Source organism: Cavia porcellus, unplaced genomic scaffold (assembly GCF_034190915.1).
Source record: "Cavia porcellus strain 051 isolate PalLab524CR breed Dunkin Hartley unplaced genomic scaffold, mCavPor4.1 scaffold_20, whole genome shotgun sequence".
In the NCBI taxonomy this organism is placed as follows: domain Eukaryota; kingdom Metazoa; phylum Chordata; class Mammalia; order Rodentia; family Caviidae; genus Cavia; species Cavia porcellus.
The window spans coordinates 49,336,882-49,361,098 of record NW_026947503.1 but is presented as its reverse complement, the minus strand read 5'-3'; the positions used below and the strand labels follow the sequence as shown (position 1 = coordinate 49,361,098).

The 24,217-nt window shown below is 45.1% G+C and overlaps 1 protein-coding gene and 1 non-coding gene across 4 annotated transcripts in view; both read right to left on the bottom strand.

Annotated features, from left to right (window-relative positions):
• Window positions 1-556: 556 nt before the first annotated feature.
• Trnaf-gaa (transfer RNA phenylalanine (anticodon GAA)) lies at window positions 557-629 on the bottom strand. Its single transcript has one exon. It is a non-coding gene; the product is annotated as a tRNA-Phe (tRNA).
• Window positions 630-2,364: 1,735 nt separating this feature from the next.
• Window positions 2,365-24,217, bottom strand: part of Garem1 (GRB2 associated regulator of MAPK1 subtype 1) — a 191,776-nt gene continuing 169,923 nt past the window's right edge. For 2 of the 3 annotated variants that reach the window (XM_063231788.1, XM_063231790.1), the window contains exons 4-6: window positions 22,288-23,460; window positions 8,840-9,006; window positions 2,365-7,403 (exon numbers count right to left, since the gene is read on the bottom strand). In XM_063231788.1, coding sequence (XP_063087858.1) covers window positions 6,506-7,403; window positions 8,840-9,006; window positions 22,288-23,460 — 2,238 coding nt within the window. In that variant the 3' untranslated portion in view covers window positions 2,365-6,505. The remainder of the gene's footprint in view (window positions 7,404-8,839; window positions 9,007-22,287; window positions 23,461-24,217) is intronic. The other variant, XM_063231789.1, reaches the window with a different exon arrangement.

The window sequence follows — 24,217 nt, the reverse complement described above, 5'->3', positions numbered from 1 at the left end:
TGCTCAGGGCCTCTATAGTATTTAATAAGCAAGAATTTCTCTCTACCCGTCACTGGCTGGGGTGTGTTAGTTGTGGGCATTCCATGCACTACAAAGCCATTATGTGACTTTTGAAAGTTAAACTTCGAGGAAACTGGGAGACAGAGTTGGAATGAATACCAGTTGGAAAACCAGAAGATTTTTTCTAGACTTTGTTCTGTCATACCCCATATCTCTGAGGAAAGTCTGGGTTTCATTTTTATGACATTAAAGTGTATGGGCCCGCTCATTTCCAAGGTCCCCCCTTGCTTCAGAGGTCTATGAGCTGCCTGCAGGTTGTTTTTCATGGCCCTCTCCACCATGTTGCTTGTTCAGGTGTGCTTGGAGGACTTGTCATTGCTTCTGGTCCTGAGACACTCTTAATGTAGGTCAGCCAACCATATTTACTACTTTTTGATTGCCTTTTTTTTTAAAATCGGTATTGGTGACCGAACTCTTGCGCTTGCAAAGCAGGTGCTTATGCTGTTGAGCTAAATCCCCAGCCCCAAAGTAGTAGCACATCTTGCACTAAAGCCACTGCCGAAACCCAGGATTGAACCAGGGACCTTCAGATCTTCACTCTAATGCTCTCTCAACTGAGCTATTTTGGCTTGATTGCCTGTCTTTTGAAGCTAATATTTGTGTCAGTCTGTGGGAGCACAGCAATCTGTTTGGTTCATTTTATATCCACTAAAATATGGAAGTCATTGGCTTAAACTGTAAGAAGATATATTCATTGGTAAACAACACAAACTTAGTCTGACATGAGTTCATGTCTTGCTCTATTTAGATAGGAGTGCAAGTGTTGCTGGTACCAGTCAAGTCTGTGTTTGTGTGTGCTGGGGGGATCGCAGCAGGGCCTTCCACATACTTAGCACATGCTCTCCACTGAGTTACGCACCTGGCCCTCCTCTGACTTACCATCCTCCTCTAACCTTTACCCTGTGGTTGCAGTCTTGACCTTGATGGTCACCATCAGAAATGTCAGCCTATTCATGCTGGCGTTCAACAGAACCTCAAGTAGCAACTAATTTTTCTCCCCCCACTCCTATTAGTACTTGGGACTAACCCAGAGGAACACTGAGTTACATCTTCAGGACTTGTTTTTGGAGGATTTTTGGGACAAGGTCTCATCATGTAGCCAGGGAGGCCTTGGCTTTGCAAATCTCTTACCTCAGCCTTCTGAGAAGCTAGAATTACAGGCAAGCACCACCATGCTAAGCAGCACCTACTTTTGAAAGAATATGAAGACAAAGGCTGCAATTCCAAAAAGTTTACAAATCCCAAGGGGACAGAGCTATCAGCACAAAGGTGTACAACCTAATCAGCCTGGGGGTGACGGTGTGAACCAAAGGATGTGTCTGAGTTATCCAAAGAGGATGGGGCCACAGAGAGAAGGGTCTTCAGGTGGAAGCCATTTTGGCAAAATATGAATGTATCCAGGCCTGTATTACTATTTTAAAGGCTTTTGGGCCGGGGATATAGCTCAGCAGTACAGTGCCTGCCTGGCAAGTGCAAGGTTCTGAGTTTGATTTCTGACACCAGAAAAAAACACAAAAATAAGGCTTTTTCTAACGTCAGATGTGCAGGAAGTAGAAGGCATTTGGTTCTAACCCAAGTCATTTCTCAGTCCAGTTCGATGAGGTGAGGGCCCCAGGGTACACCTGATCTAAGCACCCTAGGACTTTCTGGTTGACCTTTGGGTTGTTTAGCCAGCCTACAAAAGCCCATAGGTTCTTCCAGCACACACCACTGGTATCCAGGGAAGTGGCAGCACAAGGGTCTGTACAGGGCTTATCTCTGAGGAATAGCAAGGCAGGACTGAAGCCTTAAGCAGAGGGCAGAATGGATAATTTGGGGAGCCCTTAGTCTAGGTAGTAAGACAGGAAGACTGAGGGCACGCCATTTTGATTATGATGAAAATTCTTAATCTCTCCTTGTTTGCTCCAATTTCTCTATCAAACTTGTTGGCAGAAACTGCAGCAGGTGACATCCTTCTCTAGGACTCCTGACCATTTCTGCTATGTTATTACATCTATTGAATGACAGGTGAGCCAAAGACATGAATTTGTATTACCTTTTCCTCCAGCCCATTTGAATGTTTAGTCTTTACAACTCATCTGTATTTGTCTTCTGCTATATCTCCTCACCACACAGATAACTGGATCCTCTTTGTTACCAGGTTACTGAGTTACCAGTTTTAGGTACAATAGCTGCTACCTTCAATCTCTTAACTACAATGGGCCTGCAGTATTGGGAATCTTCCCAGACAGGTTCCCCATGAGAAAAGGGATTTTCCCCTAGAAAATTGATCTGTCTGACTCATTGAGGAAAGACTGCAAGAGCAACTTCGATAATTTCTTTATTTATAGACATTTCAGAACCATTTAAATCAAACAGACAATGAAATTGTTTTTAGACATAACATACTGTGTTTATCTTGAGGTACACATTGGGCCCCTTAAAATAATGCTCTGGAAAGCAACACAAACGTTAACTTGTGGTTAACAACCCAAGTTTTCCAAGCCAAGAAACTGTAAAGATGGTTACAAAATTCTTTGAAAAGAATACACCATTTCCATGTAAGGAAAACTACCGAAATTCTTGAGTTCACTTTTTAGACTTAGCTGAGTCAGTATTTTAAGTGGAACTTAGGTATGAAAGATGGGAGAAAAAGCTTACAGTTAAGAAATTATCTGAGCCCTCCTATATTTTCCTAAACAAAGGAAATTCACAATCTGATAAGCTCTATTACAAAACTCACCCTAGGAATTAGAGCAGCAAAATTACAGAAAAACATTTGTATAAAATCTTAACTAAAATCACACTTCTTGTCCCTTATCACAATGAGAAAAATTTTGAAAATACCAAGTTTTCTGGACTAGCTGAAGTGATTTACCATGATTTGGCCATAAGAATCCCACTATATTACAACACTACCATATTTTGCTTTATTTGTACACCAGGCATTTTATTCTTCTTGCTTCAGCAGCCTTTTGATTACTAGAGAATAGTGGGAGCTGATGGAAAGGACGTGTTTCTGAAAGCCTGTGTGTCCAACCACAGATTGAACTTTTCTGGTCGGGTAAAACTAAAATTTCCTTTGAATAGTTTGCTAGATTCTTTGGAGAACTACTTTGCATTCGTTATTAGAATGCTAATCATATATTTGTTAGGCATGCTGAGCAGTGATTTATCGCCCCAAGATGGACTCACTATCCATCCCCAGCAGCCCCTTGAACTTCTCAGGGAGATGAGCGGGGATGTGCAGGGCGTCCTGGAGGGTGTTTATGGGGGTCTGAAGTCAGCTGGGGTGGATTGTCCTACTGTGGGACATAAGACTCTTGCAGTTCTGCAGGAGACAAGAATAAACACTGCAATTTAGCTAAATGTGCAGTTTGCTACAACTTCATAAATGTGAGTGGTGTGTGCCGGCTGCAAGAGTGCAAGTGTACATTTCACAGTTCATAAAGTTGAGCAGCTCAACTTAGAGAAGAGAGAACTTGCGGGCGTTTACAGGATTCTGAGGAAGAATTGATCTGTGTGTTAGTTTTCCCTCTGAGTTGGGTCCATCTTACACATTTGAGCTGCTTGGCTTGGTTTATTGCTATACTTCTTTCCTGATGGGAGCCTGAAGATGATTTTAGCCATGAATTTATGGACTCAAGAAAAGGTCCTATTCAGACAGCCCCTTCCTAAGAATCCCGACTGTGGGAACCTGCCAGGAAACATGTACTCACCCTTGACCTAGAAAAGCTTCCGTCTGGGGGACCGACCGCCTTACGTGGCTTCCCACTGCGGTCACCCGGAAGGAGGAGCGGTTTTTCCTCTTATTCTTGTTTACATTTCTTGCCGTGGTTCTCTGGCTGCAGGTGCCTTGACAGTCAAGCCCTCCACAGACTGCTCTCAGCTTGAGAAGGGCGATTATCACATTTGTGGCAACTTAGAAATGCCAGCAGATATTAGTTTTCTCAAGTCAGTAAAATACTAGAGAAAAATGAAAGATAAGCTGCCTCCAACCTATTGCAGGTTCTAATGGTCGTGTTTATTTATACCCTTACTGCAGCTGCTACTCCTGTCTGGAGACACCTTAAAGATGGGGTACACTTCCCTCTCCATAGATCCATGCCCAGAGAAGCCATGTCAGTCGCCCGCACATACATGATGTCAGCAACTGGGAGTTTAAATATGAATAGTATGAGTTCTGAGAAGGCAGGGACTGAGTCTTTGGTCAAGGCAAGCACTGTGGATAGAAGGTGCTCAGTGAACACACAATGTATACGTGAGTCAAGGCCAGTCTGCCTGCAAGGAGTCTCGAGGGCAGCAGTCAGTATGAGCAGGCCGAGACCAACGCAAACACACAAACAAAAAGAAAACGACTCTCTCTTATGTAAGGTTCTGCAAAAAGTAAAAGACAAAAAGAATCAGTGCTTATGTGGGGCAAACTACCCAGTAAACCCAGTAAAGCTGGGTTCCTTGTTTCTGAGTTGGAAACTACATCCAGGTTCTTGGTGCTTTAGAACGGATGGAGCCCGCGTTGGCCACTGAAGAGGTGCAGCTTCTCAACTGGGTCTAGCCTGTTTTCATTCAAAGAGAAGTTCTGAGGGGTAACTCACTGGAGGTGGTCCCTCGCCCAGGAGTTTCATGGGTGCTGGACACTCCACAGATCTGTCAGCCACTTCTGACGAGGCCTCTGGGGTACAATTTTACAGGGTCCTGTTTTTACCTGGAGAACTAGCATTTTACATTATGGGATGCATGTTAGGAACAAAAGAAAAAAACTTTTTGTTAAGAAGATCTAAGATGGAGAATTCAAAGAGGAATCAATTTAATTCAACTGTAAATCATGACATGAATTAAAAATGGCTTTCTAATGCCAAGAAATAGAGACATATTTCACAGGGCTACCCACCCAGACTGGTGGGTCTTGTCTTTAAGTCTGTTTATTCTGGTGAGCAGAAAGAGGACATCATAAAACGACGTAATCCTACAAGTCATGCTGACACAGGCAGGAAGCCAGTGCGTACCTTGGTCCCAGGCTACAGGTTCAGAATCTGGGGACAGGCTTGGGGCTGTTTGAAGGATGCCGTGTTCAGATAACAAAAACTTTTCTAAGGCTCATACTCCTTCAAGAGGTCAACAGTGAGAATGAGGCCATTATATTCAGAGTATTTAACATTTAGCAAAAATTCTCACACTACCATCCTGGAATTCTCACAATATGTATCTTCCTTAGAAGAGCGGAAAGAAAGCTTATGAAAGTAACACATACTCTCACTGATATTTTAAGAACTACCCAACTGTGGAGCCCTGACATCAGGAGAATGGATGGTGTGTCTGATTTCTGAGTGCTCTTAAAGCAAGAAGCATGTCGGGGACCCCTCAAACTCTGAGACGTGCTGCTCGGGTGCCTCAGGAGTAGACGCCACAGGAAAAGACCCTCAGAGCTGAGAATGATCACTCAACACCAACTCATTTCTCCAGATGTTGGCACAGATACACAGAAATCAACCCTACCATGGGGCTTAAAGTCACATGCAATTCTCCAGATGTGTCACTGGTCCCTTCCAAGTTTTAAGTGATGAAACCTAGGTAAGGCTAAACTTCAAAGTTCAGGTTTCTGAGAATCTCTGGAATCATTCTGTCTACTGTTCCTTAGAGAATCAGCTTGGTTTACGGTCCCAAAACCTCTATAGATACTTGAGAGTGAACACAGACTATCTAAAATATCTGATTCAAAATTCTGTTCAAAACATAATACACGTGTATATTGTGTGTGTATATACACATGCACACACACACACACCCCCCTATAGATTTCATTTGTTTCTCTGCTCAATAAAATCTAGCAGCAGTTAGATCAATTATTGTGGTCATGAATTGTATTACTTCTAAGGAAATCACTTATCCTTTATCAGCACGGCTAGGAAAACGCCTTTTAATAAAAAGATCCCCATCAAGCATATAACATTAAAGTGTCATTTCATATCTCCAACATTTTCAGGCACAAAAGTAAAACAATTAGCATTAGGCAATCCAAACAACAGAGCACAGAATATAGTTGTCTAACATGAACTTCTCCTGAAGAAGGGAACTGCTCAAAAATGTTTTTTCTTTTCTTCTGTTTAATTTTTTTTTAAAGATTCTGATGTTTTTCGGCTTTGGCTATTTTGTAATAAATATCACACCTTCTCAGATAAACCTACTGGGGTAAGAACAAGTTCTCTGAATATGCCCGTTTTTGTTCTTTAGCAGCTGTTGAGTGTTGAGTGACGTACAAGGCACACTTCTACGTGTTCTGTACAGCATCTTTATTGATGTACAAAATAGCCTGTTCACCATTCAAAAATGTAATCTGCATAGTAAGAGTTTTTCTTATCCCTATTTACAGAGAAGGTTTTAGTGCAAAAACATGAAACTGTGTCCCAGCCCACCCCCATCCAGCACACATTTATCAGTCTTCTTTCATGCTAGCTGGGTTATTTGGCTATATTTTGGGCCTCCAGCCATTAATGAATTGCATTATTTTCTTCACCTGAAGTTTGCTTAATTTGAAATCCTCTGAGAGGATTTCTTCTGTTAGTTGAACGAGCAAATTCCCATCAATCTTTTCAGTGACAAAGAAGGAGATGACGTCTTCAGACAAACCAATGAACCGTAGTGACTTGGACACTTCTTCTATAGAGAGTCCCGACAGGTCAGCGGGTGGCTGCCACGGGGACCCATCGCCACAGGACCTGGGGGCTAGCTGGAGGTGCAGCGGAGAGGAGAAAGGGTAGGAGATGGAGAAGATGTCCTGCATGCCCTTTTTAACAAAATACTGGTCCTCGGAGGGGTCCGGCGACCCTGACTTGGGGTCCTCCTCAGCACCGTCGATTTTCAGAGGCAAAGGAGATATTTCTGTGGCCCCTTTCTGCTCCACCGGCTTTGGGGCCCTGGGGGGTAAGGCAGGGCACGAGACGCTCTGCCTGTTCGTGCCCACTGCAAGGCTGCTCTCCTCGGTGCTCTCCAGAGAGTAGCTGGCTGACTTTGGACAACCCACGGCCCCGCTACTGGGTTCTGCAGTGACCGCGCTGGGAGCGCTGCCCAGGAGCTGGGAGCCATCCAAATCAAAAGGTGCCGGGCAGTTTCTCTTTGGTGTGCCGGGTGTCTTCTGTCGGGGATAACTGTAGCTCCTGCTTGGGTCCAGCAGGAAGTCGCTCCTGGTGTGGCTCTCTGAGGCTCCCGAGTAATGATTAGGCCACGAGAGCCGGGAGGACAGCGCTTCTGCAGAAGGACTTCCGAACGGGGACTTCAGGTCCACAGAATCGGTCTTCACTCGGTTACACGGGTAACAGGAAATGGGAGCGCTTTCAGAAGGGCTTGTGTCACTTTTAGTAACGCTGCTTAAAAAGCAAACACGTAGAGAGAAAATTAGTAGGGGAAAAAACCAAGCCAAATTCCTTATCCTCTACTACCCACAATTCTAAGCAGAAAAGTGCAGTGAGGAAAAATATATTTCTTTTTTTTTTTTTTTTTTTTTTTTTTTTTGTCTTTTTCATTTTTATCGGTACCGGGGATCGAACTCACGACCGCCTGCTTGCAAGGCAGGTGCTTATGCCGCTGAGCTAAACCCCCAGCCCCGGAAAAATATATTTCTTATCGTGACCTCAATAAAGTACCTGCTAACATCATTTTAAAATAAGGAATTTTTAATAAAGTACACTGGTAATTATGGAGATGATGCATAGTGATTTAAAGTACTACAGTATAGACAGAAAAAATAAGGAAATCATTGTGACTAGATTTTTATGATGAGAAACATTCTCAAACTAAGCTTTGAGCTTTACACCAGTAGATGCCAAGACTAAGTAATAAACAGGCATCATACGCTTGGCCTCCATGTACGACCGTTAGTCCACCATGCCACACCCCGTGACGCTATTTCCACCCCAAAGCCCGAGATTCAAAGCAATGCTTTCAGTAAGATGCTGATCCTTGTCTTTGTATGTATGCAAATAAGTTATATTAGCAAAAGAAATTATGATGTCCATGGGGTTTTAAAAATTCCTGTGAAGAGACCAACTTTCAACTCTACAAGCACACATGGTATGGTCAGGTAAGAGTGACAATGACACCACAGTGTGCTCAAAGGTGGGCGACCACGTTAGGAAGGAGCAGCCAGCAATATCCACGGGGACAACTGCCACAGACGACACTGCTTTGGAGAAGACAAGACTGACATCACAGCAAGTTCACATTTCAAGGGCTGACAGAGAGAAGTAGGGTGGATCTATTTTGTTTCTCTGGACATAAACAGCTGACAGCTGCACTGAGATAAGATTTTAACTTGATGCTATGAAAGATTTCTTTTAAAAACAAACGTTGGCAACTGCCAACAATGGAATGGACCACAATGCAAAGGAAGCCAGCTCGCGGTACATGGAGGGCTGGCTCCGGACAGGAGAGGACGACTGTCCGCACGACAGCGATAGCCAAGACGGGGTCCTGCCAGGGCAGAAATGCAGAGCAGAGCTCTCGCCAGGTCCTGGGGGAAGGTGCTGTCTGCTTATGGTGAAGTGGAAAGAACCAGTCGCTGGCGTGTGGAACAATGGGCCTGGGTCACTGAGTTTCTTGCTAACCCAAGACATCTTTTCCCCAAAGACTTTGATTTCTCCATCCAAGTCAAAACCAACAGCTCTATCATGCTCTTCTGGCAAAAATGCTTTTAAGAGATAAAAGCCATTTCCTCTCCCACCACTCTGCCTAGTGAGGTTCCCGGGGCCCGTGAGCTGGCTGATGAGAAGAGGAGGTGGCGGAGGGCTTTGGCAGGAAGACTTACATGTTGTGCAGCCCTGAAGAATAGTAGGACAAGGTGGGGCTGGGAGAGCGAGTCTGTGGCCGCGCTGGCTTGACTGTGCGAGGAGGGATGGAGGGACTTGTGGACAAAGGCTTTGCGCTTCGGGGTGGAACAGGTGGGGCGTTCAGGAGTCGGCATTCTTCCCTGACCTGGCGCAGAAAAGAACACTCCAGGTTAGCAGCAGACCGACAAGGCCCCAGGGGCCCAGCTCCATCCTGCAGGGCCGAGTGGGGCAGGTCGACTTAAAGAATAGCAACAGGGGTGTGTGCGAGAGGGAGAGAAGATGGGGGGGAGGGCAGACGGGAGCAAAGACAGTAAACAGAGGCTGCCAATCAGATCAGACGCCTGTCACACAGTTGCTGGGAACTAACTGATGTTGAAAGAAGCTGCGTGGCAAATGTCAGCTGCTTGGAAATACAGCAACTAACAGTACGACAAGTTAAAGTGTCTTTGGTAAGAGAGCTGGTGGGGGGGGGCACGAGGTGCTCAGGACTCAGGCAGGCAGGATGCGGAGAGAGGAGCACACCCTCCTGTGGAGCTGTTTGTTCACTGCTCTAATGGGGCTCAGTCTGACTCACATTGGAAAGGCTGACTTTCTCCAAGCTCGAAGCTCCCCCTGAAGCTATGTTTGGGGCTTCTCCAACCGCATCAGTCACCTGGGAAGCTGGTTAAAAGTGGATTCTAGCATAGGAGATGCAGGGTGGGGCCTGAGAGCCCGCGTTTCTCACAAGCTCCCAAGTGTAACAGATGCTGCCAGACCCAGGACCACATGGTGAGCAAGAAGGGCTACAGAGGGAGGAGCGGCTAGGCAGCTCTCCGATTCTGAAATGCGGGTCTTTAACAGGCGCTGCCTCTGCATCTCTCCTCTAAGACTGGAGAGGATCTCAGTGATCCATGATATGCGTGGTCAGCACTCTGTCCTTCCCCAAGGTTGTTTTCCAGCCCAGGCAGGTATTTACAAATACAATTCTTAGCAAAGCAGCGGGCATTTGGCATGTACTTCCCCACACCCGACAGCAGGGGGCAGTTTATACCTGGTTCTGCTAATCTACCCTAAGCAACAGAGATAAAAGCAGCCAACACCGAATGTCAAAACTGCTGGGCTTTGAATGACCCTGCCTGTTTTCAGGCCATACTGCCATCAGATTTTTCACTTCTGCCTTCAACTCCTTTGTGTCCAAGCAGCTGTGGGGCCATAAAGACAAGAAAGCAGCAAGCTCCCATTAGCTTTGGCACTGAGTTTGCTGAAGATACAACCAAACGGGCTCATGTTAGTACAGCACATCTTTGACCTCCTACACTGACTGCACTAGGCCTCGACCTGCATCCCGGGCCTGGTTCACCTGCCAAAGAAAACTGGCCACAAAGGAAAGTCCCGTGACCGTGAACAAATCGGGGTGCTAAGTGAAATGCAAGCGATTTCAAGGCGCACAGCTGCCTTTCCTTCCTGAACGGGGACCACTGCTTCTGTCTGCAGGCCCCACACACCGCTGCGGGGTCTTCACCTGCAGAGGCTCTCTAAGCTAAAACAGAACACTCACAGCGGTAGATCTCTTCCTCCGTAACTGCAGAGAAAACTTGGAAGGCAACAAGATTAAGATGATGAGAATGAATCAGAACACTGAGTCTGGTGGGGTCACCTCACTTCCTGGCTGTCTGGAAGCCTCTTGTCATCCTCTGTCTGGTTAGAGACCTGTATGGTGGCTGTTTCTTTTCTTTCTCAGGGACTGTCTGCAGAATTCTAGGGCGGATGGGCATAATCTTATCACAGGACCGCCTTATTCAGTAATGCTCACAGTAACAGCACTCACGGAAAATGTAGGAAGGAGGAGGAGTCAGTTCATTTCTCAGTTAAAAAAATGAACCACTGCTTCTCAATGCTGGACTAGTGTGGAGCTTGAGGAAAACATGATTAATGCTGAATTCAATGTAGAATTTCCTAAAGTTTGCAATTAGTCATTAAAGTGACACAAGAGACTGTTTACCTGAGGTGTCAACTGTGATGTGCTGTGATTATCTACACCATGTATTTAGTTTGCAATAACTGACTGACCTTAATTTAGTAATTTAGAAAAGCCACTTGCAGTTGAGTGTGACTCAAGGGAATAAGGAAGCCCTCTCTTCCGGTTCTTATCCCAGACACCCAAGTCATTCGGGCTGTTCCAGCCCTGCCTTGCCTCCTCCTTTAGAGGGAGTTGGTCTCAAGGGGCTTCCCACTGTGTCTGGAGCGGGGGCACCTGTGGGCCAGGACACGGTGAGGACACAGCAATGCTAACTGGTTCAACTTCCAAACAGAACTTCCGACACAGGCAGCGTGGGGGTGGCCGCACGGTTCTTGGAAGGAGTTTTGGGTGTTATTATGACTTCAAAGTACAGTGAGTAGGCTGACTTGAAACTCACTTTGCAAAAACAGTACTTTTTTTTTTTTTTTAAGACAACTTTAAAGGGATCCTATCTATGACAAAAATTTCAGGGTTTATTCTGGTGGAGACATAAAGTAAGTGGCTTGTGTTTTCCCAAGGTGGGAAAGGAGGCCCTTAGGGGGTGAGCACAGGTGACAACCCGCAACCCCACGTGGCTTTGGTACTTTGGACCGCACAGCAAATGTGGTTGTTCCAGAGAAGTCATATTTCTCACCGTTTTACGGGAAGAATGATAAGCTTCGGTGGGACACATACATTTTGGGATTCAGAAGTTACAAACACTGAGGGTTTATTGTAGCGTTTTATTTCCTGTGTCTTACACCCTTAGAACAGTAATGATTCTATTTTTGTTTGCTTCTTGATTTGGTTCAACATGAGACATTTATATCCAAGGGGAAAGTAGCTCTCCTGTAAATGAATTTTATCTGATAATAAAGGCAATTTACAAGACTGAATGGCCAATCATCCTATTTCCAGTTTTCTCTCATATTCAATTTCACTTTTAAGTGCTACATTTTCAGCACATTCCTTCTAAAAGCCTCAGCATGTGGCTTTCATCATGTTACTTTCCATCTCCAGAGGCCCCCTGTGCTCACTGGACCAGGGCCAGCCTCGTCCGTCCGCTGTCTATGCAAGGCCCTCCGCAGTCTGGCTCTGGCCCAGAGTCTAGCTGTTTCTCCCCCTGCTCCTCCATAAGAACATTAGCCCGAAGTGGTGTGTTCAGGGTCACCCCAATGTACCACACGTGTGTTTTCCTGCCTGTGTCTGCTTTAGTGTCCAAGCTGACCCCACCTAAAGACCATTGCTATTGCCCAGGCTTGAGGTGGCACGCTATCTGCGATGATCGTTGCAGCTACCAGGATGCTGCCTGCTTTGAACTTCTGAAATGCTGTTAGCTTAACTTCCTCCCCAGGTATATTTAATTAGCCTAGAACTAAAATGGAAAGAACTTATCCCTGTTCTGAGAATGGCAGAAGTTTGGGATCTTGACCTCCCGCACAAGTATGTCATATTGAATGTCAGACTGCGGTTAACAGATTAGCTTTTTTGTAAAAAAAAAAAAGACATTTTAAAAAATATACCATTTGATGCCTCCTGATGTTGACAAATGGTCTGGATTAGTTTCTGTGACATCCATAGTCACTGACAACGTCTGGAACAAAAGAGAGCCAGCCAACCTGGCCCACAGACCTCCACCAGCTCCACTGCCAACACCACAATCTGTCACAGTATTAGAGTGACAATGACAATGACTTTACTCTTAAGCTGGGAATGTGGCTTTAACTGTCAGCATCTCATAGAGTAATGACTATGCCAAAATGAGGACTCAATGGGGTGTTCCGTGCCGAGTAGACCAGAACTTCAACTGGCAACACCTGGAGGGAGAAGTGCCTGCATTTTCAGGAACAATCCTTGAGCACTAGTGCTAAGCGCAGGGCTGGCAATCTGTGGGAGGGGGGTGCTGGTGTCTAGGAGACTGTGGGTGACCTTGGCCCGTCTGTAGGCATTATTTGGCTATGAGTAGTCTGGGTGTTCACCGAGGAGGTCCGGGCGCCAAAGTCCTGTCCAAGAGAAGGCCAAGGAGCACAGCCAGACCCAGGTGGCAGCTTGGAAGGCTGACTCGAACTCATACCCAGAACCCTGCTTCATGAGCCGTTTCTGGGCCTGAAGCTTTTCTCTAAAGCTGTACACACCTAGCACACACTCACCCTTGCTTACAGAAGTCTTTCTCTTTTCTAAAATGTCCACTACTTAATTCTTATCAAATATATGACATCAGTACCCTGCTGCTGCTAACATTCTGTTTGGTATTCACACTGTTAACCTAGAACTAAATACAAAGTTAATTCATCCAAATGGATCAATACTGCCTCTGCTCACAGAGTCTACAAGGCCTATTCCTAGGCAGCAGAGGTATGCAAGCTCATGCCATGTAACACACCAAGAGTGGAGGTCTGAAGTAAACTGTAGACGACGTCTGAGCTGCTGCTAAGAGCTTGGATCACAGCCAGCACCTGCTTTCACTATCCCGAGTGTCAAGAACCCAACCATTACTTCCCCTTCCTACTATGTTAACTTCATTTTGCAACTTACAGTCCAAATACATGTTGAATGCTTACTGTATGCTGAGTATGAGTTTAATATAGCAAAATGAGTAACTCATGGAATTAGTTATGGAGGGAGACAAGTGTAATTAAGATAAAACTTTTAAGTGCAATCACAGAAGAAAGTGCAAGAGTTTGTGGAAGCCCCATGGGTTCACTCAGGGAAGCAGGGGAAGAATAAGTTCACAGGAAACTTTGCTGAGAATTTTGACAAGAAGGGTTATGCAAAAGGTACAGAGGACATGAACAAACAGCATGATGCTTACGTTTGCAAGCTTAAATGAGACAAATGCTCACACCAGTTAGCAAACAGAAACTCAGCAAGGGATTGAGAGAAATGGAGTTCAGATTTGCATATACTATTTAAGCTTGATTTTGTTCTAGGAGGCAGCATTGAGATCCCAAGGAGAAGTGAAGAAAGTGAGCCTCTGAGGGAGGACCGAAGAGGCGAAAAACAAGTGACCACGTCTTACTGCTCCACAGAGCAGGGCCAAGGCTGAAGGGAGTTAAGGGAGCGGAAGGGCAGCGCACTGCAGGACACGAATAGAAAGACGGAGCCATAGCGATAAGCTAACGAAAAGGGCTGCAAGAGGTGCTCTGTAGTGAACAGGTAGCAGGTCACTGCTAAGTTTAGCAGGTAAATACGTCTTCAGGCCCATGTGGGGAGTAGATGGCAGATTCTAGAGCTAAAGCCACAGTGGGAGGTGAGACCACGCAGTAAGGCAGACCAAGCTTTTCTGGAATTGGCTCAAAAGGAAGGGATGTAAGCAGCTGATAGAAAGGATACACAACAGAAAGAAGCTCGCTGACTCAAAAAATTATAATTTGGAGTACGCTTGAGAAATGCATCTGGGTGTGTACATGCACACACATAATCTGGGGGTGAAGTCACATACATTCCTGGGACCCTTGCTGAACTTCATTTAAGAGGACGGATGGGAGAACACCCGTTTTCCTCTTGCACTCTGCTTCTGTCATGCTGTGACGGGCCACAGAAAGCTAGGAAAATAATTAACAGCAGCTCTTCATCCAATAGCTAATGAAAGACACAGTGGACCCAAGAACATTGGCAACTAGGGAGAGCTCCAGGTTTCCAAGCAAGGATGGTTAATAAACAGTCAAAGTCCGATTCTTGGTTAAAGTCAAACAGCATGGAAAGGTGTGTTTCTACTTTCTTGACACTCAGAAGACTGTGCAGAAAATTTAACAGGATTTCCTGCCTCAGAACAGGCATTTACTCTTCCCTTCCCTTCTTCTCCCTCAGGTCTGTTTAGTTGGGAGGGCCTGGGCAAAGGGTAAAAGACCAATAATCTGAGAAAAATGGAAAAGGCCTTTTCCTCTACATGGCCACATGTTAAAAATAATACAAGAGAGTTTTTCATTCTTGCAGTAGTGGGGTTTGAACTCAGGGTCTCATGCATGCTAAACAAACATTTTGTGACGCTCTGCTTTCACTCTGCTCATCCAAATTCATTCATTCGACAAGGTCGTGCTAAATTACACAAGCTGGCTTTGAACTTTTGAGCTTTCTGCCTCAGCCTTCCAAGTGGCTGGGATTATAGGTGTGTGCCATCGCACCCAGGGAGAATTTGTTAATGGCACTAACCACCTTACTGTGTGACTAGAAATAGGTTAGGAAATGTATGATTGCAGGACAAAAATGCAAACACTTTTAACTGGAATATTTATGCATTTTATCTACAAGCTGATTTGTAACATATTTTTGACATTTCTGGAGACTAAACGAACACGAGAAATGAAACCCATGCCAAGTGTTTGAAACGGTATGGTATACATGGTTTTTTTGGGGGGTATGACAACATTTCTTGGAAAGTCTATTTCCTGGCATTTAGGAACTCTTTACTTCTCTATAAGGAAGAAATAACAATTTCACACCCTTCAATAACTGACCAATGAGATAGCTTAAGAAGAGTAAACAGAACACTGCACTGTGAGACATTCTTTGCCCAACATTCTTCAGATATCCTCTCGGGACAAGAATTCAGTTTCAAAGCAGTCCTTGTTTAACTCTTACACAGAAGACAAAGGACCTGGAGGCACCTGCTGCCAGGGCACATACTTCCTTACAGTTTAGTCTGAATCAAGCCTGCTGCGCACACCTGGTAATGCAGTATCCCTGCCTCGCACTGCTTGGAATCATTAAAAAGATTTTGGAATACTTAGGTGGCATATGGATTATTTTGTTTCCTTATTGACAATGACTCAGAAAATTTATAGCTTCAACTAAAATTGGACTCATTTTTATACTATGAATTTTCTTTAAAAAATCAAATTCATGACGTTGCTGGCAATGCAAAGAAAGCAGTTTTGTAATCATGCTTCCTTGAACTTTGTAACTTTCGTGTTCACAGCATACTCTCTGCCCTGTATTTTACATTTCTTCCCACACTCCCACTCCCAGATAACAAAATCATTGCAGCCCTAAGAAATCTTATTTATAAAGAGGCTTTTATACAAAGAGTTCATAACCCTGTCCCACAGCCATCAGTGGATACTTTCAGTCAAAAAGCAAGTTTAGTAACAAAGTGTCAATAAATGAAATTCTCTTCGAAAATTACTTGCATGAGACCAAGTGCGATTTATAATCAAAATCCTAACTGTGTAAATGAGTTTCTTTTCTTGCAGTTTTATACACTGATAGTAAGGACTTAAGATAGACCTTTCTCCGAAAAGGCTTCCAATATTCAAGCCTCAGGCAAGGGAGACTTGGGGAGGGCGAAAAGGCTCAGAGCCCGAGAGAAGGGCAAAGGGCTCTGAAAAACAAGGACTTGTTCCAGTCTTGGGTGCTACCACAGACTCAGGAGGGCGGATATGCCATGGGCCGGAATAAAGACCTTCCCTAGTAACGAATATACGCATGACTGTACAATCCTTCTACTAGTAGGATTTCATGCAAATGGTGCCTTGGAGTACAGATCCGAAACAAGACTTACCCAACAGACTATTATAATTATCTTTCTTAACAGTCTAGTCATTGAGATTTCCAATGGGTACAGGAAAAAAAAAAAGAGAGTCCTGGCTAGGAAGGCTTTATTTATAAAAATAGCCTACACGCCACAGAAGGCAATTAGTTTTGAAGTTATCAACACATAGTAATAATTCAATGAACAAATGGGAAGGTAGGTATGGCTTGTTTACAGAGAACTTCTCCAGAGTTGCAATTAAAATTAATTAAATGTCAAATGCCCTAAGAGACCTCATTAATTAGTGGACTCTTGAGTGAATGCTTGTGTAGAGCAGTTGAGAAGTGAGTAATTGCCTCCAACTTCCTGACTGCTTGTGATGCTAAGGACAGAGCCCAGAGTCTCACACACGCTAGGCAAGTGCTCTACCACTGAGCTGCATCTCAGGTGCTGCTTCCCTATGAATACTCTCAGTACCTAAACCCGAACATGAATGCATTAGATTTAATAAGGAAGCCTGCCACTAATGCATTTTCTACTACTAATATTTGATAGAGGGAGAAAAGCCCAAAGACAATCTAAAACAAAAATTTAGAATAGAATCAATTTTCATAGCCACTTCCCTCACTTGATAAACACAACATTTTCACAGGGATTTCTTAATTTGGGCAGGCATATGAAGTCCTAACTGTTTTGGGTGGACACATCCAGGATTACGAGATCTACAGCACCAAAGCCTGGGCTCTTGATGTCTCAGGGATGGAGACAGCTACCTCTCGTACAGCAACTTCTCAGCTTTAATACTGCTACACAGGTTTGCCTGGCAGAGTTTGATTCCTGATGAAGCCACAGAGCCACGGGCAGCATTCACAGGAACCCTACAATTCTTCAAGCCCTGCACCTCCTCTTTGGGACTTAAGTGTGACATGTGTGGGAGGATGAGTGGCCCGGTCCAGTGTCAGCACTGCCTTTGCTCATCTGCCGTGGCATCTCTGAAAAGTCTCCTGACTGACGACAGGTGACATGACTTCCTCCCTCTATCCCTTCCTTAGTCAAGGAAGCAGAGTTGGGGAGGACCCTCTAAAACTTACTCTCTGGCTGTAAGTTGGAACTCATCCTATATTAAATTACTGTTACTCTTTATTTTGAATGCTTACCAAGTGGCAGGGAAAAGTGCCAAGTACTTTGTATAATACAATAATGCCGTGAAGAATCATTAGCCCCATAGGAACTGACTCAGGGAAGCTAATATTGTGCTCAAGAAATGAAGCCACTAAGTGGTCGGGTGAGGGGGCTAACCTAGGTGTGGCTCTTTGCTGAGAAGCTACTACGAGGCTCTAAAGATCATCTGGCAGGGCCTGTTCTCTTGATGCAATTCCACTGAGAGGAAAGGAAGCTTCCCAGGAGGCTTGCTGTCCTCTTCCATTTCCCCACCACGGTTCAGCCTGTCTGAGGTGGACTCAGACACCTCAGCTTAGAGCTGAATCGGTGTTTCCAAGCACCTAATGGACTGGGTCCAGGCAATCTGGCAGATTCATGCTTTAAGTCTTAGCCAGGCAGGCACTTATGCCACTGAGCTAAATTCCCGGCCTCTCAAGTCTTATTTTTCTCAAACACTGCGCTTCATTAAAGGAATTTTACTTAGGATGGACTTTCAGCCTCATCATGATGAATTCATGTTACCGATTCATCTATAGCTTGTTCCTACATTCTGTTTCTCATAAGCCACAGGGGCATCCTTGTCTAACGCAAGGGTTAGCAAATTCATCACTACTGCAGTACAGTGGCTCACAACTGAGAGCTCCTTTTATGGTTTTCCTTTCACCAGTCTCAGGGATGACTGCCATGCCAGTAGCCAGGACTGAAGGCATTTTTCCTACTACTGAAGACAGGTGGCAGACATTGATCCTTGGGGAATCCATCGAAGGTACCTTAGGGTAGGATACTGCTGCCCAAACAGCTTCAGAAGAGTTGTAGCCTATAGTTTCCATGGCCATTTATAATTCACTGTATAAACCAGAGCAGTCTGGGAGTCATTTCATTTATGGAATTTCATGCATTATAAAGGATTTCCATCACTGCACCTTAAAATCACATTATCCAAAGGGGAGACAGCTCTTGAAGACTGTCAGTTGCAGGGTGTTATCTGAGTAAACAGTTTAGACACATCAGCCAATACTCAGATACTGAGATGGTGAACAGAGGCCCACAGTGTTACGAAATGGAGAATGTATTTAGAATAAGTACCTGGATCAATAAAGACAATCCACTTAAAAGGAACTATCAGGTTATCCTGGTCTGAGGGTCCCTTGCATAATCTTAAAGTGACAATGCCACAGTCAGTGAGGTGGGCATGCTCCTCAGCTTGGGCTCCATCACCAACAGCAGCTGTGTCCTTTCTACCTCTGGAAACAGCAACTGTTTACTTTCTCCTGAGACATTCTCATTAGGAAGCGAATGGGCTCTCATACTCGAGAGGTGAGTGACAGTGCTTTGTTTAAAAAAATGTATTAAACAGTCTCTACAAACAGCCTATTAAATGCAAGGTGTATGAATAAAGTGAGCTAACTCCATCCCTCTCCTGTTGAGGACTCCTGGCCCCACAGCCCAGGCTCCCCAAGTTGGGGTAGGAATGTGCTCTCAAGTGCCATCTCAATGCTGCCAGACATGTGGCGTAATGCGAGCAAACAGTGTGACTGTTGGAGGGGAAAGATTTACTCTCACTTTCATGGAAGGAAACAAAGACCATCAAAGTCTGCTGCAGAGAGGACATAAACATGTCACAACTTAAGGATGCAGAGCTGAAAGCGAAGCATGAAAGAATTGGAAGGAAAGGAAGAGGCCAATGCGGACCGCAATGTGCAGCTGCTCTCCCTCCACCTGGGCCCTCATGTGGCTGGCTGGGTGAGGGCACAGGTCCCTCGCCTGGTGCCAGTTTTGCTCCCATGACTGTGAAAGGCACCTTCTCTTTGATACTTCCACTGTGCAAGCATCCTGGACTCCTAAGGACCTCCTGGGAGCGGTCATCCTCCCATCTCAGGTCCCGTTGGCTTCCCCAGACAGCTCACACCACCTTTTACTACCTGGTGGATCGGCTGTCAGACACAGGCTTCTCTCTCTCCCAGCACTCCCTCCACTCTAACATCAAGGCGGAACTTTTATTCAATTCTGTGGAAGCACTTTAATTTATGCCCCATTAAAGTTCCCTTTTGAAAATTATAAGCTGAAGTCACATCTAACAATGATGATGTTCTCTGGCTCCCACATGCATCCCAAAAATGGAAAATTCATTTCATGGTCATAGAACCAACAAGAAATGGCTTCATTTAAAATGCCTAAATTTTTCTGTAAAAATAAATTAAATGATTTCAGGTGTTTATAAAAAATCTTCATGTTTATAGCATTTTATAAACACTGGGTATGTTCTGACAAGATTCTCTTACATGGTAAGAAATTACAGCTTAGACTGAAGGCCAAAAATCTTTTTTTTTTTTTTTCCTATGAGATTTGCTTTTAGTTTCAAATTGAACTCTAGTGTTTTTCTTTTAGTACCAAGGTCAAGATCAGACTTCTTAATATTTATGTTCTTTCTCATCTTTCAGCAGCCACAGAAAAAAACAAATGATGCTAGTTCCCCAGCTCTAGCCATGGCTACGTAAGTGACCCCAGTGTGACCACTATGGATAAATACGTCAGTCAGTCAAAAACCATGAGACCTACAACATGCTAGGCAGGAACAAAATTCAACACAAGGCCTCAACCTCTAAGCAACATCAGGTAGAGACGAATTCTGGTATCACAAATGGTGCCTCCAGTGCGTGGTAGGAAGCCTGTCCACTATTTTTCTCATCTTTTGGGAACATCTTCGCAGAGTCTCTTGACACGAACGTAAGGACAAAGGGCCTTGATTCCACCACAAACTCCCCAAATAGTCCATGACCTTATGGAATACAGAGATCTCTGCTTTTTGTATTTAAGGTCTCTGAAAGGTCCTGTAAGGACAGGAAAGCCAGCATGGTGGTCTCAGGAAGCCAGGGGTGGTTAGGACTCTGCAGCAGTGAGGGCTCTTCAAGGACAGCAGAGCAGGGGCCCAACATTCCAAGCTGTCCACGCACTGGCTCTGGCCTTTCAGCCACTGCTGCCCTGCAGGCACCCTGTGCAGCTCTACCCAGCTGACCCAACAGAACCTGGTTTTCTCTGCAGTGCTTATGTAATGCCATCCTCTGCACTTCTGTTTATGGTTTACCTGGGATGGTTTTCTAATTTGCCTATATTCTCTAAACTCATTTGGAATCTCTAGGAGGCTTCTTTGTTCACTAGTGTATCTCTATTATTACTTTTTTCTTTTTTTTGGTATGGGGGATTGAACCTAGTGCACCATGCTTCCTAGGTAGGAGCTCAACGGCTAGGGTTCATTGCCAGCCTTTAGTTTTGAGACAGGATCTTGCTAAGTTGTCCAGGCTGGCCTCAAGCTTGCAGTTGTCCTGCTTCAGGGACTGTGTAGCTGGGATTACAGGTGTGCGCCATGGCTCCAGGTTGCTTATCATCTTTTAACCTTGACTGTCATCTCTTCACCTGTAACCTTTCCCTTGAGCAGTACTAGGGCCCCGAATCCAGGTCTTATTGATGGTTGTCTTTCTAGCATCTACTCCAGTTTTGAAATTAGGTTCTGCACAGCCCAACATTCCAGAGAAGGTCCCGAGACCACTGGTGGGAAGAGAGTGGGCAGGGCACCTGGGAAACGATCCTGCCACAACCTGTGCTCTGGTCAGGTAGGTTTTGATGTTAACTCTTCTAATATATTTTGACTCATGTAAGAGTCTTAAAAAGGGGTTTTAGCAGAGATAGAAAAAGGAAGCTGCTGTGCTAGATATTGCCAAATACACGAACAGAATTATATCTCACGCCTCTAGAGCTTTCTGCCTTTAGATATAATGAAATTTATCGGCCAAAAATGAGCAGGAAAGGTTCAGTGTGGCCGCCAATCAAAGAACGTGGGGAAGACAAGAGATTTGTACTGACCTTTTTGGTGGAAGCCAGGGTCCGGCACTTGTTCTACCACTGATCTGGTTCCCCAGTCCCTGTAATGTCAACTTTACACTGAACTTTGACAGGCGCCCCATCAAACTCTGACTGTGTTATGTTTAAGTATTTAGAACGCCCCCAGTACCTGGTTCTGGGGTGTGCGTATATTTACCTAAGTGCTCAGCCATGCTTCTTCAGAGATACCGGACAGAGTTACCAGTGATGCCTCCTGATTCCCTCTGCTTCTCCTCCTACCCTTACTACGTGGACTACAAATGTACCCGGATGTCCTCCTGGCAACGGCGTGAGAAGCCTCTGGTGCCCAGGCTGAGAGTCCAGGCCTCCTTGCGCTCCTCCTCCCCTCCTCAACCCACTCATCAGTGAACTCTGCTTCCAAACCAGATTCCAAAGCAGCTCATCTCTCCTGCTGCCCTCTGCTATCAGCTGCTATGGTCCAGGCACTGCCCCTCATATGTCTCCACAACTGCCTCTCCCTGGTCTCCCAGCTTCCATTCTCTTCCCTATAAACCATTTTTTACGCAGCAGCGAAATTCAGGTATAAATGTCTGCGGTCAAAAATTCTCCAAGAGTTTCTCACCCAACTGAAAATGTAACTACCCCTTCTGACTTGAGAAACACTCTGGCCAGCATCTATGTTTCACTCTAACGTAAATAAGCCTACTCACTCTGATAATCTCCAGTCAGAAAGTTTTCCTTTCTATGAGAAAAAAAATTTTTTTTGAGACAGGGTATTGCTATGTAGTCCAGACTAGTTTTGAACTCACTATGTAGCCCAAGGAGGCCTTGAACTCCACTGTCCTCCTGCCTCAGCCTCCTGAGGGCTGGGGGTATAGGTGTGCACCAGCACGTCCAGCATCAGTAAGAAAATTGACGAGCAGATGATAAGCAGAGACAGAAAGGCCGGACAGCATTTAAACATGGAAGCAACTTACGGCTTCGGATTTGGGAGGCACTGGAGGTGGAGGTAGGGCGATTTCTGAAGACTTCATTGTGGCTCCCGGAGTCCCAGAGAGGGGAAGAGGAGAAGCTGCACATTTGGAGCGGACGGAGCCTCGCAGTGGGTCACATCTGCTCTTCTCACTCAGCGTACGTGCGAGGGGCTGACCGCTGGGCTTGCCTTCCTCCAGCCACAGCTCCTCATACGGAAGTTCGGACTTCCCGGGGACGCCCCCCGACTCTTCGCCAGCTTCCGGGAAAAGGTAGTCGCTCCCACTGTCACCAGAGTCCTGGTAGGGCAGGATGTCGTGCGGAAAGGGAGACCACTCTCCCCCCAGGTCCCTGCAGCCGTGCAGGTTCACCTCGCTGTTGCCATGGAGATTGTTGCCATACACACAGACCGAAAGCCTGTGGAAGGACTGGGTGAGCTCATCGCGGGCGTAGCTGAGGGAGTTGGGCACGTGGTTGTGGCCGGAGCACCGGCCCTTCTTGGGGCTTTTGCAGTCCTCATTCCAGTCTGTTTTCACATCGCGGACAGCCCGGGAATATTCGTCAATGTCGAACTGCTCCTGGCAGATACCCAGCCAGTGATGGACCAGGGTTTCAGGCCACACCTCTCCCTTGACCAGGTGTTCTGGGAGGCTGAACTTGGGCACAGTCAAGTGCAAAGGGAAGTGCATCGGGAGGATCTTGTTGTTCCGTAGCACGCAGCAGACCACCACTGTCTTGGTCTGGATGTTCACAAACTTGTAGCGGTGTCCCTCGCGGATGAAGTGGAGGTCGTATGGGTTCCTGGGCGGAGGGCTTGGCACGGTCACGTTCACAGGAAGCCTGGTTTTCTCCACAATGTTGCGGATGGTGTGCTCGCCCTCCTGCATCTGCAGCTCCAAGGGACTCCGGGTGCTGAACCTGCCTTTGCACTGGAATGGAAGGCTGATGCTTTCGTTGGTCCGGTGATTCATGCAAATGAGGCAGGGCATCTTGCCTTTTCCCAGCTTGCTGATGGAATTGAGTTTCCCGATCTTTTTGAAGATTGTGTTGAGCCGGGACTTCTCCTTGAAAGTCTTTGCATACAGGATTTCTGCCTGCCCCATCAGGGTGAGCTCATCCCCCGTACACAGGGTTATGTTGTAAACCTCCGTGTCTTCATTGCATTCACCAGAAGCAACCTATAAGGTGAAAAGTCAATTTCAGGTTAGTTTGCTGTAATGCATTCCCAGGAATGTCAAATTTCAGGCTAGGAAGCTTTAGTCATCCAGGAATCAGTACAGAAATTTCTATCAAGACAGGAAAATGCTGTGCTTTTTTCAGATGTTAAATTTAGATACTCATTTTGTTTAATAACAACCACTTTTTGTCCAGGATGACATCAATTTAGATTTCTAAAAATACCTTTATCTCCCTTACACATGCAGAGTAGTCTATCATTTAGATAATCATACTGGAACATTAACATTGCCTTTCTTTTTCAGTTATAAATAATGTTTTAATGAATAACATTGTGAAAATTGTTACCAATTTTTTTTCCTTCAAAAAATTTCCTAGGTTTGGTTTGTTAGACCGCTGTTTTGCCTTGACTGTTTTTATTTGAATTTGGTGTGCTTGATAGTATCAAGTCTAAGAGTAGAGGCAACTACTCTGAAGATGACAAGATGTAAGATACCCATTCTGGTTTGATTATTAACTGCTTTCAAATCCTGCAATGTCTCCAAAGTTGTGTTTTTATTAAAATAGCTATGTAATGCTATGTTCAATTATATTATGACTGATGATGTAGACAATTCTATTGAAAATAACAAGAGAAGGCATAGTTAACTACTGTGGATCACCTAATATTGTGGTCTTACATGTCTTTTTCATTTTATGTTTTTCTAGAAATTCGTTTTGTTGTCTTGTTATGATCTGTTTTTCCTTTTAATACAGAAA